At 32.3% G+C, this 17,650-nt stretch overlaps 5 protein-coding genes across 5 annotated transcripts; 2 read left to right on the top strand and 3 right to left on the bottom strand.

Moving 5' to 3' along the window:
- Nucleotides 1–842: 842 nt before the first annotated feature.
- OCT59_010549 (uncharacterized protein) lies at nt 843–1,163 on the bottom strand (the record flags this gene model as incomplete). The annotated part of the gene is made up of 1 exon (XM_066135997.1): nt 843–1,163. One exon carries the CDS (start codon nt 1,161–1,163, stop codon nt 843–845), a length of 321 nt encoding a protein of 106 aa, XP_066000675.1.
- A 62-nt stretch (nt 1,164–1,225) lies between these two features.
- On the bottom strand, nt 1,226–1,935 carry OCT59_010548 (uncharacterized protein; the record flags this gene model as incomplete). Its single annotated transcript, XM_066135995.1, has 4 exons — nt 1,226–1,296; nt 1,364–1,492; nt 1,572–1,678; nt 1,898–1,935. The coding sequence occupies 4 exons, from the start codon at nt 1,933–1,935 to the stop codon at nt 1,226–1,228; spliced, it is 345 nt and encodes a 114-aa protein (XP_066000674.1).
- A 399-nt stretch (nt 1,936–2,334) lies between these two features.
- On the top strand, nt 2,335–5,429 carry OCT59_010547 (uncharacterized protein; the record flags this gene model as incomplete). Its single annotated transcript, XM_066135994.1, has 9 exons — nt 2,335–2,339; nt 2,437–2,548; nt 2,620–2,839; nt 2,944–3,665; nt 3,740–4,387; nt 4,527–4,698; nt 4,796–4,811; nt 4,883–5,003; nt 5,091–5,429. The coding sequence occupies 9 exons, from the start codon at nt 2,335–2,337 to the stop codon at nt 5,427–5,429; spliced, it is 2,355 nt and encodes a 784-aa protein (XP_066000673.1).
- Nucleotides 5,430–10,380: 4,951 nt separating this feature from the next.
- On the top strand, nt 10,381–10,800 carry OCT59_010546 (uncharacterized protein; the record flags this gene model as incomplete). Its single annotated transcript, XM_066135993.1, has 1 exon — nt 10,381–10,800. The coding sequence occupies one exon, from the start codon at nt 10,381–10,383 to the stop codon at nt 10,798–10,800; it is 420 nt and encodes a 139-aa protein (XP_066000672.1).
- Nucleotides 10,801–11,127: 327 nt separating this feature from the next.
- On the bottom strand, nt 11,128–11,890 carry OCT59_010545 (uncharacterized protein; the record flags this gene model as incomplete). The annotated part of the gene is made up of 3 exons (XM_066135992.1): nt 11,128–11,526; nt 11,636–11,732; nt 11,808–11,890. The coding sequence occupies 3 exons, from the start codon at nt 11,888–11,890 to the stop codon at nt 11,128–11,130; spliced, it is 579 nt and encodes a 192-aa protein (XP_066000671.1).
- Between the last annotated feature and the right edge of the window lie 5,760 nt (nt 11,891–17,650).

Below are 17,650 nucleotides of genomic sequence, written 5' to 3'. Positions count from 1 at the left end.
TACAAGTGTGCTATTTTTTCTAACAGGATTAATCTCTCTTGATAGGTGTAGTTATATTTTTTGCAAGCAATGCATGCAATGAGTTTTTGTTACGATAATAAATGATCTTATAGGTACACATGTGGCATACATACATGATTTTAGCAGGACTCGGGTGAATTAAGTCTGTTGTTCCTTATATAAAGGATTTTTTCATCTGTTGTTAATATATGTCGAAAATTAATTGTTCACCTTGTCCACTGAGCGTACACTAATAGATAATATTTTAGGTGAAGCCTACGAGGTAAAGTGTCTCTTGTGTTCTCTTAATGAGATAGGGTACATAACACGGAATTTATTGCAGTGTAATCTACATAATCATACTTCTATGCAAAAACGTTAACCCTTATTAGATAAATCCCAAATAATGAAAAAAACAATATTCTGAGGTGATAAGTCGTACCTTATATTTAATCCGAAAATGATTATCATTCTACACTGTAAGAATGTCATTGCTTGTTTTTTCTCATACGTAAATAAAGATGCTAATTTATTGGTGATAAATACAAAGATATGAATTGTTTGCACAATCTAGCATTTTGATGTGGTTGTCTAACCGTATTGAACAATATCGATTCTATAACTCTCCATGTGATATACTCTACCATCTGCGATAAAAATTGTGAATAAAATTCACAATTTCAAAAAATCACGTGATAAAATTCTGTGAATAAAATTTACAATTTTTTGATTTTGATCTCTGGATATATTTTACTACTCTTTTAGAAATAAAATAAATCTCCGGATATATTTATTCTAGACTAAACAACAAACGGTCCATCAGATAACTTGTTATTTTTAAATTAACTATCCTCGAATGTTCTCATCATGTGTCCTATAGAGATCAATAGATTGTTCTTAAACTCTTGCGAAATATTTGCGAACTTTCCCTTCCATTTGACTAATGTTACCATAGCGTAGGTGATCTTCCGTTGAAATTGTTTCTCGTGCTTATCATATATAGCTTTTTTATAAATGGTTTTACAATGTACTTCCTTCCAGTGTCCGAACTTATCATAACAGGAAGATGTTCCAAGTTGTATATCGAACGATATTTTGTTTTTCATGACACCTCTATCCTCTTCACATGTAATAACCTGATTGGGAGGAACGTTTAAAACCATCTTGTTAGAGATAATGGCTAAAGAGATGTTTCCATCGTATTTTGATCATAGACTTCATAGACTTAAGTTCGCCAACGCTCCACGGAAATTTCAATCAAGTACGTATCAGAAATTATGCAGTTGAGAGTAATAACTAGTTACAAGCATTTTTGTTACTTTTACAGCAAAGAGACCAACGTAAACAAAAAGAAAGCACTAACCTTCGATTTTAACAACTACGTGGAGATTAGATTTGGGAGGATCTTCTTTCCAAATATCTTTGATTTGAAAATATGACAATATTTCGTTGCTATCGGAAAGATCAAAAGAAGGAATTGCATTACTGCTTCCTATACAGGGTATTTGTACGCCATAATCTGAGGTCGCTTGCGCCAACGGTTTCGAAGTAATCTTTTTCAGCTTTAATACGTCTTTTGAGTTCGCCAATCGTTTCGTTTTCTTTAATTTTGATAGAGATTATATTTCTGAATGGCATTCCTAGAACTAGACAATTGATGTTGACAGAACGCATTTTCCTGTGTTGAAAGAAACACATGAATCAGCGTATTAGATTTTCTGTATTCATATTATCATTTATTCTCATCAAGAAAACTTTTTTAGTCACGAATCTAGTTCAAATTTGTTGACAAAATACAACACACTATAAAGTTGATAAGTCAATGATACCAGTTCGTTTATTAACTTTTTGAGTGAGACTCAATATCTTGTCTAGTTATTGTCGACAGTTAACTTACACGAAACATGCAGTGTCAGAAAGTAAATAACGTTTCATGACATTAACCTAGTAAAGTCCTGCCGGAAATTTTACGTTCTGTGATCTAGTAAGGTATTAGTAAGGTCCTTAGAAAACTATACAAAAATGGTCATTAGTTTGCACACCTGAAATATTCATATCTTAATTGCACATTGTATCGTTCAGGCTTTAATGTTGTTAATAATTTTCTCGCAAATATTTCCTTCAAACTACTTCAACGAGCTCAATAACGGAGTTACTGCGGTTTATTTTTTTTATACAAAAAGCCACATTAGTCAAATATAGTCAACTGTACAACCGAAAAATTGCGTAATAGTAATTAATAAATACTCGTGATAATTACTCACTTAATTACTCATGAGATGCGATTCATTCTTTCGCTACTGATAATATAACAAGCCACCGAGTCTAGTCAAAATGAGGTTTTTACAAGTATATATACCTCCAAAAAACTCTTTCAACTTTTTTAACTTACTTCAACTTACTTCTTTTTGACTTACATTTGTTCACTCTTATTAGCAATATCATCGAAATGGCACAGTCGTTCAATTGTTTACTTCTAAACTCTGATATTCTAATTCAGTTTCCTTTTTTAATGATAATATTGAAAAGTGCACCTTTCTTCAACAAGGTGATCATCAACAAAAAGTCTACTTAAGCGAACTTACAGGTGTACTTCTCAAAAATGATATTTGTAGTAAGGCAAATGTTAATTCCAACAATACGAAACTTTGGAAAGTTAATGTCAAGAAAAGTGAGATCAAAGATAAAAATGTTTCTACCGAAGAAGACATTGAAAAAAAACTTGGTGGAAAAGAAATGGAACTTCAAGAACTGTTTGAAGAATATTTTCAAGATGAATTAGATCATAAAAATTTTAAAGCGTCTAACATCCACGTCATCGCCACCATCTCTGCCACTGGTAAGTGTCACCCAAATTTCTTGTTCTAAAGATAAAAAATTGGGAGACATTGACTAACTGATTTCACTTCTTCCTCTTCCTTCACACATATTTGACTACATCAGATTCACTAGAGTGGAGCATTGATTTGTCGGATACATCGACTGTCGTTTCAAATGTAGATGCGATTCTCGCTGATTTCAGAGAACTTTTTAAAAGATGCTGTTGTGAAAAGCTTAAACTTCCTATTTTTAAGCCAGATAAAGCTCATCCTTACTATAATGCCATCCGAGATCTCCAAATTCCCTCAAATCCCAAATACAAGCAAAGACCTTTACTCCTCATGAATGATCTTCCTACAATAAATGGAAATGATGGGCTAACCGACACTACTGTTTTAGAAGACCTTTCACAGATAAAAGAGATCATGATAGTCTTGGGAACTTCTGGCTCTGGGAAGACAAGGACATTAATTGAATTGTTATGCAAGAAGTACGGAATTTATTTTACAGGTCTTGTAAAGGAGAATCCGGGTTCGGGTGATCTTCGTATGATGATTGATCATATATTTCCAAGATTAAAAGAATCATTACCTAAAAATGATCTTTATGCTACGAGATATAGCAAATGTTTATTGTTTGCTCGAATTTATACTCTCAATTATATATTGGAAAATTACGGAAAAATAAATCCATGCAATTGGGCTATCTTACAGCTTTGTCCAACTGTTTTTTTTAAAGGTGATATTTTTGAGACAATAACCTTGGAATTCAGAAAAGTCCCAGAATATTTTTTGGATGTAGAGATTCGGAAATTGATTTCTAATATATTGGCGATTGTTAATCAGGTAGGATTTTCACACCTGCTTTTTTTTTCGTTTCAATCTGTTTACTTTATATTATGTACTGTTAATTTTTTTAGGAAACGCTACCAGTAATTTTGGACGAGGCCCAAGAACTCATTGATCGATTTCAAAATAAGTTCACCTCCACTACCGACAAGGATAAAAGTCGACCATTGTATTCACTAGTTATTAGAGCTTTTACAATTTCGGGCATATGCGTTATTCCTTCAGGAACTGGTTTAACTATGAAGTCGGTACTAGATATTGGTTCGCATACCTTGAAGGGAGCAACTTGGAATCATGAAGATTTGATTGTTATAAAGAATGAGTTCGGTTCAACTAAAATGCTCAGAAATTTCCTATCAAAATTTGGGTTTCCATTTGATGATCACCAAGATATTATGTGGTGGTTTGTAGGACGAGTTAGGTTTGCAACAACCTTTGTTGAAGAATGGTTAAATAACAATTATGGTATAGATGAATTGTTTGCGAAGTTCAAAGGATATTACACAGACCCGGACAGTAATAAAAGCATTATGGTTAAAATTGTCAATCGGACAAACAATGATACTATACGACAAGGAATAAGGAATAATTTAAAGGAAGGTGAAAGTGAAGTAGATATTTTATCATTATTGGAACGAGCAGTGATAAAGAATTGGTTCGATGGCCTTAATTCAATTATCGTTGAAAAAGAATCTGCCTTGGAATTATTTGAATATGGAGTCGGCTCTATTGCATAGAGAAAAGATAGTAAATTGCAGATTATTATCGGTGAACCCCTTGTAATAGAGTCTGCATTGCGATATTTCTTAAAATATACTGACTTTTCTTTGCATATTTTGAGACGGATGTCTGATATAGATTTCTCTCCATCTAGTATGGGGATATTGTGGGAGACTTCTTATTCCTAATGCAATTATTAAGCTTTTCCAAGATGAAGGTGTTCGTGATATATTTAAAAAACCGCTTCCATACAATGATTGGAAGATTTATGAACCACCTAATGGCTCACTCTCTGTTCTAGCAACGCGTAGTACTTCTGATTATACTCTGTAAATTTTTGACACGTTTCTCTACATAACATCAGAAAATGTTTAAAGGCCAGATGTAGTAACAGTAATGTGGTCCAGTGGACTCGGACAAAAAGTATGTTGTCATTTATGTCATTTATACAGATAATATACTGTATATTAATGAAATATTGTATATAATTTTAGATATCTTGTCTTAATTCAAGCTAAGTTTCGATTAAAAAATAAAGGCGATGTTCTATTAACTACCGATCCAAAAAAGTTTTACCATACAAGACCGGAGAATAAGGGAGTTGAAGCTAAATTGGTACTATCCTTTTAAAATTTTGTTTATGTGCTTTGATTTACAATAACTTATAATATTAATAATTTTTTTTTTGAATCCTATAACTAGTTGAAAGGGAAAGTATATGAAATATCTTATGACAAGGTAACAAAACTGATCAAAAAGAATTATGATGGTATTTTTAGGATTTTCATCAGTTATCCTGCTGAAGTAACACTAAAGGAGGAAATTGAAGTAAGGAAATGGAAGTTGAGGAAGAAGAATGGGTTGCAATTATTGACGCAAGTAATTGTAATCGTATTTTTGAAGAAAAACATATTGAAATGTTCAAGGTTAAAGAATCCAGGAAAGAGAAATTTTGATAATGGTCAAAATTCATCTAATAAAAAGCCAAAAGCTCTGGCAGAGGTAAATGAGGCAGAGGTAAATGAACAACATGAAAAGTAACTTTAGGCAAACGTACTGCATCATATCCTCCTCCGTCCCAGCGGATCAATGATCAAGAAATAACAATAATATATAATATAATGAAAAAAAGCAAAGCAGTAAATTACGAATTAATTTTTACTTCAAATCACAAATTAATAAACGCAAGTTTAATGCATAAACGCAAATTTAATGCACAGATTGATAATGAATGAATTTTACATATTTGAATTATTAGTAAGAAACCATCTGGATGATTATAATCTCTGATTTACGTATAGTAATAGAGTTTTATTTTTTTGCAAATATCATTCATAGTATCATAAAAAGTTTTATCAATACAGGTTAAAAATTATCAAAACAGTGTTCTTGACGTTATAAATTCAAAGCTGTGATTAGATTTCTTGTATGTTTTCTTGTATGTTTTCTTGTGATCTAATGATAAGCAACCTGTAAATTATGGTTTTCTTTTTTTATTCGTATAAACTCTATACACTTGTTACCCATCTTGAAATCAATCCTCTAGCAAGTAAAGCGGACGGAAATCAATTCGGAGCGAAGTACTTGTTATGTTTATCACATTAGTACCAATTGAGATAAAAATCAGCAATCCAGGATAATCCTTCTCCGGGTAAAGAAATAAAATAACCATGGTATTTCTTTTTTGTTGATCGATATCAAGCGATTGCACACAAATTATTGATTAGCTTTCATTACACATTCAATAATCAAGAATTGTGAGTGATATATCTCACATCAATAACGGAAATTTATTGGTTAGCTGCAGGATAGATAGAACTTTTATCGAAAATACCAGTGCTGGTATTTGTTAACTGAGGACATTTGTATGAATCTTTGGAGTTTACGTGTAACCTCTAGAATAATTTCCAAGTTAGATCAAATGCAAGCATATGAAAATACTAAAAAGAAACGTCATTAAAAAAACAATTCCCATGGCTGCCCGCAACACATGTTATATATACATGGCCACGAATTCTTTATCGTCATAGTGGCTAACTTGATACTGCTATTAGGTCATCTTCATTTTTCCTTTCGCCCGCTAAGCTATTTATGACGTGTAGTCATTTCGTAAACATCAATAATCCAAAGGAATTGTTTTTCTAGCATCGCCTTTGTACCGATTTTATATGTATAAATACTTCCCGTCTCTGCGCTGTTTGAAAACAAGCTCTGCGCAAAAACAAAAATCAAAAATGAAATTCAACCTTTTTTTGCTTCTTTTAGCCACCTTTCTTGCTGTTGGGTCGTCTCGGCAACAGAAGACTTATACTATTCGAGACCCTAAATCCAAACTATATTGGGCGGCAGATAAAACTTAATCATATTGTACAAGTCACAGGTGCAAAGTGGATATTAACATTCTTTCCTGGTGGACTATTGTCCGAGTAATAATCCGACCTCTATGTCACATATAAGGTTCTTTCGTCTAAACCTTCCTCAAAATCCTACGATTAGTTTCGTCAAAATTTTACTATAGATTTATTATAGTTTTGGCAGAGTTTCGGCAGTTTCGGCATTTATAATAAGTTTTGGCAGTTTTGCCTTTCTCCAAAGTTTCGCCAGTTTTTTAATATAACTTTAATATAGTTTCAGCAGAATTTCGCTTTTCGGCAAAACGCCATCTTGCCCTACACCCCCAGGTTTCGGTGGCAGCACAGTCAGCATACAAGGGTAATGGAAACCTTTCTTACTCTTGAAGGAAATATTCTCAGCTAAATCGGGAATGGATATTTGTTCCTTCTAAAACTAACGAGCATCCATTCAAGCGTTGTATAGCAATCAGTTTGCAAATATTGGAAATAATGGATTTATTATTGCTAGTACTAAACAATTGGAATGGATATTTGAAGAAAAATAAATGTTTTTTACTTATAATGTAACTGAATGAATTTGTATATTTTTTTGTATCGAAATATACAGTATATATATATGTATTTGTATCTCTTAAAACTAGAGTTAGACAATTACTAGAAATAAAGCGCAATTAACATAATTTCTTCAATTTCGTAAAAATAAAATTCTATAACCTGTGGCAAAAAACCTACAAATTTTAGTGTGAGTGATTATTGTCAAGATAATTGGTCCGAAGTAAAATGAAGGACTCTAATTGTTTCAACAAGCGATAAAAAAATTACATAGAAATATTGATGAGAATTTCGCCCATCTCTATTTTCTTTTTGTATTCCTTCATAATTACTGCAGTATAGCCCACTTTATTCACCTCTTCGAGGGTGAATGTACCACCCAAAAATAATGAAAAATCAGTTTGCAGTAGACAACGATTCATGTACTCGGAGGTCCCACTCCAACTTTTATCTACCAAGCGCCAGATCAACAGTCCTCTTCCTTGACTACTCACAATATTATACTTCTGTCGGCCAGCATAATAATTATTCTTTTGCAGACTTTAAGTTTCGAGTATACTAGGTGAAGGTCGAAGTGGAAAAAATCCTTCTTTGCGAGTTCCGTGGTAATACTATTGCGCTTGAAAGAGTGCCAATTTGTCGAAAACTCCACTAGATATCGTGGAAGAGATGAAAAAGAAGTCGAAATCTACAAGATCCTCGCTGATATTCAAGGAAAGTATATCCCCAAGTTGATCTGTTATGATTATTATGGGGTGGTATGAGCTTTGTTATCGGAATGACTATTGTTGGTACTCCATTGTGCAATGATCATAAGTTAACGAAACACAGGCAAAAGGCACAGGCTCTCAAGGTGTTAAAAAAAATTCACGATCCACAAGATCCTTCATAATGATATTTGGAAAGAAAATATTCTGGTTGACAGTAAGGGTAATGTGTTCTTGATTGACTTTGGGATGGCGTCACGGGACGACTTTCACAAAAATAGGACCGTTTTTAACACAGGTCGAAAAGTGAAAAATCAGGCACCAATCAGTCGCCCAATCAGGTAGCTGATTGGTGACTGAATGAAGTTGCCTGATTGGCATTTTCGCCAAATACCGTCACCAATCAGGCAGTTTGCTAACTTTTGATCCAGTGATCAGAAAAGGATGAAATATAGCTCATTGGAATCGTCTCAACAAGACGAATCTAATGGTAGTAAAATCGCATTTCTAGCATTAATAGTTAATAAAAAATTAAATAAAATATAAATGATACATTTTTATTTTTATATTTTACTTAATTTTTCATCAAGTAGTAATCCTAGAAATGCGATTTTACCATTAGGTCTTGTTGAGACATTCCAATGAGTATATTTCATCTTTTTCGATCACTGGATCAAAAGTTAGCCAGAAACTGCCTGATTGGGTGACCGATGCGCGATTGATCCTGATTTTTCATTTTGGACCTGGGTGTAATGAGGAACTTCGCCAGTTTTCATGTTGCTAGATAAATTATATTACGTAAGCATTTCTGTACTATACTTTATTTTTCGGCCATGTCCCCTTCAGACTATACCGTCAGTTTGTAACATTTTACTGTATTCAACATTCACAGAAATGTTGTTAGAAACACTGGACCATTTTCCAATTCACATAAATGCAAGATGAGTAACAAGAATGTAGAATAGAAATTTACATATGTATATGATATCATTTTCATTGTTGTAATATATCTGCTAGGAATAGTATACAGTTGCAACCTAAATCATACCGATATTACGATATACCGATATACTATTAAAAACTTGATATACCGATAAAATTTTATTTTCCCACTATATGTGAGGACATATAAATATCGGTATAACTTTGATATAACGATATTTTCTAAAAATTTCATATATGTCCCGACATATCGTTATATAAAGGTTTGACTGTATACGTTTTTTTGTTGTGCGACTATGAACAAAAATTTTAATAAAAAATTCATGTACAGAATGGATAAGATTAGAAAGTTTGCGTTTTATTCATTTTTTTGTTCACAGAATAATTATGAACGGTCCTCTAATCGTTAATAGGCATCCGTAGTCCCATTTATTTTCACATCGTCAATAATTACAGTTTACCATTTTTATAATTAACTGATCAGGGGACAATAGTGAAAACCTATTTGTCATCCCTTATATGTCGCCAACCAATCAGAACGATAGGGGTAAATTAGTGAAAAAACAAAAATGTTACACTGCCACAAAATAAGAAATAAGCATAACCTTATGGAATATGTTATTTCCGTTTATATTTCCATAACCAGAATGAAATAGATATAAAATGCACCCATATTTTTCAGTGATGTCGTATTTATTATTTCGTTAGTTGCGTTAACTGCCATCTAGCTAGGTGACAAAGTGTATTTCTTTTTTTTTTGTATTTTACAAAAAAGCTATTCCTTTATAGAATATAGTGTACACTTTGGAGAGCAATCTATATATTTAGGCGCAGTCCAACTGAAAAACCCACACTAATATAATGGCTTCTAACGATTTAAAAGATTATATAGTAACCCTGCAGTGTTTGGTTGTTCCCCAAGAAAATATACCGAGGCGTAGAATTTCGAACAGACTGACTATATTGATAATAAACATTTCTGGATTTTTATCCATCGGACACCTTAAAGAAACTATTTACGAAAAAAACCTACTGCGTTTACAAATGTTTCGGCAGACGATTTGGATCTTAGTTTAGTTAAAATTTCCTGTGAGGAACTTCTGGCGTTAAGTAACGACCCAGATCCATATACTAAAATATTACCATCGAAAAAAAGAGGACTCTTGCCTGTAGAAGTAATCGCAAAAATATTTCCAAGTAGACTCTCCGCCACCCTCCGAACATGTCCATATTCTAGTTGAACAACCAATATGTGGAAGCTCTGATGAATTCCAATACGAAATCCGGCCAAGATGCGAAAATGACAAAATTCGGATAACAACTGCGTGCGTTTATACTACCCCAGAGACTTCTGTTGTGATAGAATCCCTCCTTCGGCAAGAGATTCGACATGTTATGCACCGAAATATCGATAACTTTTTCGGTTCCATTTTTCCTATGTCACAGAGCCAAGCGTTAGTTATTGACGAGATCATGGAAAAATGTAAACAAGAAGAGAAATGGAACAATGAATGGATAGGATGGCCTAAAGATGGATCATTGGAAACCCAGTTTTATCAACCTGTCCTCGTCTTGGTAAACTATGTGATTCAGCAGTGTAATAGAACTTCTGGTAAATTTGCAAGGACTGCGGTAGTTCACGCTAACTGCTGTCCGATACAAAATCGAATATGCGCAGTGGCTCGTAAACCAGATATCGTTTTAGTCGATTGTAGCAATGTCCAACGAAGAGAAGGGGAACCTGTAGTACATTGGAGCGATATTCACGTTGTGGGTGAAATAAAGCGTACAGACAAAAATGACAACGTAAACACGGATCTAGAACTGGCGGGATATGTTCGTGAAATTTTTAAATAAAACAGATAATCCACATCGTTTCCTAGCGTCGCATAATTGATGTTATTACTGTACTTTCACTAATATTATTTTAAATGAAAAATTATAGATTTATTGCAAAAAATATTATACAGTAAAATTTGATATACTGATACTTTAAGTTCAAATGATAGATAGTATTTTATACATAATGTAAATTCATTGTTATTTTATTAATATAGAAATAAAGATAAATGCAAAGCTCAGGACTTTTCTTGTAATACATGACAATTTTTTCTATACTAATATACATAATTTGAATTTGTATTATGCATTAGTTACATTATAAATATGCCATTTTGAAAATTTCTAATCAATTTCTATAATTTTAAAATTTTCATAAATGTGGAATATATTAGCTTTTTCTTGAATATAACTTTTTACTGATTGAGATTGGAAGGTCACAATATTCTTTTCAGGATGATATGAAAATATATTGCTGTCCAACACTTCATTTAATTTCTCAGCCCTATCAAAATAATTCTTAAATTCTAAAAAGCTGAGCTCATTAGACTTCAACAAATCACATATAAGACTTTTTCCTAATTCGTAATATTGATCATTTGGAAGGAGTTGTGCAGATTTAAATTTCTTCTCAACTTTATCTAAAACTTGTTGTTTAATGAGCGCAGAAAAAGGGCAGAAGAAATTATTAAGCAATTGATCCAGAACAAAATTATGTAAACCTGAATTTGTAAAATGATGAAACTAATTCCTACTTTCGAATTTTTGCCCAGCCAAAAAGTCATCGCCACAATTTTTAGCTCTATGATATGACCCCCAAGAACTTAAATCAAATAATTTTTTTCGCATATACTTCCTTGATCTTGTGATTTTTAATCAAATATTCCATCGATTCTTCCTCGCTAAGGTCGCCAATTTCCATTACAGGTGTTTTTGCACGTGACCAGGCACTGCGGGCTAAAATAAGAATTATAATCTGTAAATACCATTTTTCAAGAACACAAAAAAAATCATGTCGTACTTACATTCCATCCTTTGAGGTACTTCCTTCACTGCAGACAAATACAGCGATGTATTTTCGATCATCAGACATTGTGTTTTGCGTCATCTTGGAGAATGTCCAGGATTTCTGGATTTTTATGAACCAAGTGACTAACATTGTCGTAAACAATAACTATTGGCTTATCATACTTGGCTTTGTACGTTTCACTAGCATGTCTGAATGTTTGCAAAGCTTTTGCGCATTCAGAAAGCTTAGGTGTATCTATTACAAAAGAAAATAAGAATCAAAATGGTTATTATTAACAATAAAGTAATGATGGAAAGCTTACCGTACGAATTGATTTTACGCAACAATTAATCTGTGTAACAGAAATTCTCTCGTATGCAAAATTAATTGCTTTTCCAAAAGCCTTATCTAATTCATAGAATTTGCAGGGATATTAACATATAAACGCCGCACCCAACCTCATTTGAAGCGATCCTGACTAATGTGATTTTCCCTGTCCCGTGTTCGCTCTGGTTAAATGATAATATGAGTGATCTTTATCTGGTTGAAGAATTTTTTAAAACGTTCTATAACTAGAGGTCGAGAAATGACTTAATCATTATGAAATATCAATTTAGGTTGAATGCCCTTTTTCACAAGGTTTGTTTAAAAATAGCTTATTATCGTACTACGGAGGGGAAATCTGAAAGGCCGAATATGACATCTCACAATACAAAGAGAAGAATTGATACCACAAAGGCCACCCATTGGAAAGAATAATAGACCAAATAGACGTTTTGGAGATGCGGAAGGGAGGTAAAGAGATTGTAAATGATTTCCAGAAATAAAAATAAAAAAAAGATGCAACATCAGAAATATGAATATAAATGTAGATATAAGTATATATTTTTTGCATCGTATTCGATTATTAATGAAGAAAGATATTAGAAACGAATATAAAAGAAGTTCGAGAGAGTTTCTTGGGAGATAAAAAGGAAGAAATTTTGTTCCGATAAAAGAAAAAGAAGACTTATTTTGAAATCAAAAAAATTGATCAATTTTATACTCATCAAAAAGATTTGATCAAAATCGGCTTATTGAAGGTGTATCATTCTGACTATAGACTCTTGTAGTGACGTACGTAATACAGCAAATAATAATAATTCTTATTGTATATGTTATGTAAGCACTGGACATTTTTCACGTATGTTATTGATCACTTTAATAGTGATACACAAATTTTGGTCACTTTATAATTAGTGATATACAAAATTTTGATCACATTATTATAAAATAATAAATAAGATACGCGAAAAAGGTCTCGGTTGCTTTACGTCATACATATCCAATAACTTTATTATCAGTCATGTTTATGATAACTGATTTACACTAGGATGCTACTCTATCATGTGGCCTTCGGCCATATGATATACATAGCAATCCTAGTGGTAAATTAGTTATCATCTACAATATGACCGATAAAAATTACTTATTATATTCAAACTTATCATGATAAACTGCATTTGATTATCATAATGAGACGATAATAACTTATCATAACAAATTGTATTTGATTTAGTATTTAACAATTGCAAGCATGAATAAATCAAATAATCTCAACTTCTATTAATTATTAAGTTAGTCGAAAAAAGCACATGAAAAAATGATTAATACAGTTACTCATTAGGTTGTAAATTAATTAAATTAATCAAATGACTCAAGAAAAAGAAAAATGATTATAGAAACATGAAGATCGATTCGGGGGTATTTATTAAAAAAGTTACGTAATTTCATATCGTACAACTTACCTGGATGCATATGCCGATCTCTGACCCATTATGGAGGGCCAGTAAATTTTGATTACATATTTTTTTTCCAAGCACGCAATGATGCGATGACTGAAATTTCAAAATACAGAAAAATGATCATGTGTCTGAGTTTCTTCGGAATAAAAACTAGAAAAATGATCATTTATTGGAATTTTTCACAGATTTTTTATAGGGTAGATTAGGTTTAGTCAAAATTTGCAAGTAATCATATTGTAAATATCATGTGTTATATAAATCATGTAAATTAAAAGTGTAAAGAATTAATATTTGCGTCATCAATATAAATTATTTCGCCATTAAAATAAAATTTTAATATTTATTGTTTAATTATCATGCTCTTTACAAAAACTAATTAATACCTGATATCTTTTTGCTTTATTGCAGAAACTTGAAATTTTTTAAGGTATCATTAAGCTACTTTAATAGAATCTTAAAAGTAACGTAACGGTCAAATTTTTTTTAGTATATCTTCCCCAATGATGAAATGACATTTGGATGATGATATTGATGTGGTCATGTAACGTTAATTTGCATGACATTTTTAATTATACTGGCAGATATTTTTACAATATTGTGTAATTGCTAAGAAACATCTTTGTACGCATGTTGGGTATTCTAAATACATTTTATATATACAATTATTTTTCATACAATATTTATTGTATAAAAAAATTTTTTTGACAAATGTAAAGAGTTGATACTGTAGTTCCAACTTCCAAATAAATATTTATTAACTACATTGAATCATCTGAATTTTTTGGCATTTCATATTTATTCTTCCACCGAAACTTTACATCTTTAAATAAATATATATAATTTTTTTTTTTTAATTAAAATAATGGTCTGAAGTTTAAAAAAATTCAGTATAACTGTACATTGCATTAAAGTTGTGTAATTAATAACAATTCAGTTGTAAGTAGATGAAAAAACTTATATAGAATGGAGTGTCCGAACTTGAAAGAAAAATTATTGCAATATATGGCAAATCGGGATTAATTGCACTATACAATCAGGCGGTTATTGAAAGAGATGAACAGAAAATAGAAAGATTCTTGAACGTAGTAGTACATTAAGCTCATCATGTATTATTAAAGGATCTTAGCCGTTTACACCAGAACTAACATGTCCATATTGCGAGGCAATATCCTCCAGGCATTTTCGAGACAGCCAGTCCCAGAAACACATCATCTATTCTACTATGGGAAACTATTTGCGATCAAAAATATCCAAACACGTTAACATAATCTCTTCTATTATCATCTAATGACTTAGTATTAAATGTTGGCGTACAATGCCGAAAGAGAATATTGTTTACTGAGCAGGCTTTTCCTTTTAACCCATATTCGTCTTGGTATTCGAAATTGTTATTAACACATCTATTGTTATGTGGGGATAGGAAAAAAATAATTATTAATAATCCGATAGTTTTATGGCATAAATGTTATTGATTAAATAAAGTATAATATCACCTTTGATGTATCGGGAGGATAATTTGATAATCCTCCCTAAATAATTATTGACTTTAGTTGAGGTCATATAAGATTTTAATTTCAAATAATCGCCAAAGTATACGTACAATAAAATCTCTAACGTAACGAGGGCATTCTTTGTCTTCTGTAAAATTCTTGACCTGACCACAACGAATTTTACACCCCTATGTTCTCCAATCAAATAGGTCAATTCCGCCATCCAGTGGAGTAATTTTTTATATTATGGTTATCTAACTTATATTAACAATTATTTATACAAAAATTCGCATTTGTGCTTAAAATAATAATACTAAATGGTCAAAAAATAATATATGAATGTTATGGATATGAGGTGCTAACACTATATCCAGTGTTTAAGTGATAGACGAATTTCCACTATAAAGATCCTTGCTTTCATTCATTATATGAATCGGGGAAAGGATTTCCATCATAATCTTAGATGGGCAAGACTAAGAGAAGAGAAAGAATGTTCAATTTGGTAAAGGTGTTGATCAATATATATATGTGATATATAAGTAAGAATGTCTTATACTTCATTTGACTCAATGGCAATATCGCACATTCCCGAAATTAAGCCGTGATATTATAATTAGTACAATGTGTGAGTGAAGTATCGTTGGACAGTAATTAATTCATTATATATAATACGATTTTTATATCTTAAATAGTACTAATTTTTTAGAGACACCAAGAATATCAAAAAGAACAGTTGCCTGAATGTGTCTCTACTTACAGTTTGAAATTTTGGTTCTTCGTCCTTATCATTTTTTTTGGTCGTCATGTATGCGGCGCCACTGCGGCACTTCGCAGAATCCTATTTAATAATTAACGTTGTTTGTCTTCATAATTAATATAGCGTCGTGATCATCCACGAACGTCGTTGCCTTGTAGTATTGCAGAATTTTTCTGATCTTTACATTTACGATTTGTGTTTTCAACTTCGCCTCTTTGTTAGAAATAAAACTTATATTAGAACGTGATAAATATTTTCAAGAGATGGGAGATCGCAAGAGAAAACCTACGCTACGCATGTGAACAAAATTACGTGTCCAGAGAAATATCCATAAATACGATTAATAATCCTATTATTCCGTAGGAATATTCGAAGGTCCTTTGGCTCGCTGATCGTGAAGCGAGGTTTGGTAATTAGAAATACAGTAAACTATAATATAGCGAGGATCTTAAAAAAACCAACCCAAAAATTATCTATAATTACTATTAAAGTTGCTTGCCGAAATCAAGTAGTTTAAGTTAAGGCCAAAACTTTTTAAAACAAGTTTAGGCAATTAAAGTAAGCTTTGCCGAATTATACGATGCGAAACTTACCGAAGGCCGAAATTTGGCCAAAATTATTGGCCAACATTAATACTATAATTCTGGCCGGAATAATGAGTGACACGTAAATTTCCTTTTATAGAATTTTGTGTAACATTTGTGCGACACATTTCTCCGATTTTACTGGGAAACAAAATTTCCTTTTTTGGAAATACGTGTAACGTCACGTAACACAATGTCATAATTTCGGCCGAATTTTAATTTTGGCCGAAAATTAAGTAGCCGAGTTTCAGGCCTTATTTCGGCATTTTCGGCATTTAATTTGATTGGCTGAAACCTTTCGGAATTTCCTTTTTAGTTTCGGCAGTCGGCCTTAATTACTATATTTACCATCGTTAAAACCCCGATTTTTGCCGATTTGCGTAGGTATTCTTGAGTAAAACTATTATGCGTGCGATTCTGATTGAAGTCGCATTGGCAATTAGCACCAACTAGAAAGTTTGTTTTTGGGTTTACGATATGTGGGGCATCAATACGTATTTGGCTTTTTGATCGTTTAGGAGGTATTGGTTCCTATGCTTTTAAAGCATCTATAATGGGATCCCACGAAATGTTTATTCGAGTTATCGCCTGAAGTTTGCAATTATGGGGAGTTTCTCCGCTTGGCTATGATTTGGCCTCTGTCTTGATCCCACCTTTTAGTATGGGTCGTATAGATTTTAAAAAAGATATGCATTCGGTATCGAAGGAGCGAAGTGATACGCGCAGAGAGTAAAATCGAATGATTTGTATTAGTTAAAAAAATATTTATCGGGCTGTCATATGCGGCGCGTGCTACTGTACTGTTGAAAAGCATATCGTACGGACGAGGATGGTAAAAAACTAATAAACAAGCGTATATTATAAAAGACTCGCAGGTGTTCCACCTCGCTGGATTATACAGAGCGACCTGCGTAAGCAACGATTGCATTAAAAGATACAGTAATTCTCGAGTTACGAAGTACGCTTGCAACGAAGATGTTACTATTTTTCCAATATCGATTCCGCTATTTTCCAACGGTCTCGAGGAGCAAAATAGTTGATCGACGTGTTTGAATGTATTAGAAAAGCTTTTTCTGTATGCGATAACGATGGTAGAATGAATTCTGAATTTCGAATGAAGCATTACCACGGGGAATCAGATTGCTTGAATACGCGAGTCTTTTCGAAGTTCGATAAATTAACTTACGTTGCCGTTAATGTTAACGACATTCCATTAAAAAAGCCAGAATATCGAATCCAACGTA

The sequence above is a fragment of the Rhizophagus irregularis genome, chromosome 19 (genome assembly GCF_026210795.1).
Source record: "Rhizophagus irregularis chromosome 19, complete sequence".
NCBI lineage: Eukaryota > Fungi > Glomeromycota > Glomeromycetes > Glomerales > Glomeraceae > Rhizophagus > Rhizophagus irregularis.
The sequence above is the reverse complement of the archived record's forward strand: the minus strand, read 5'-3'. Positions and strand labels throughout refer to the sequence as shown.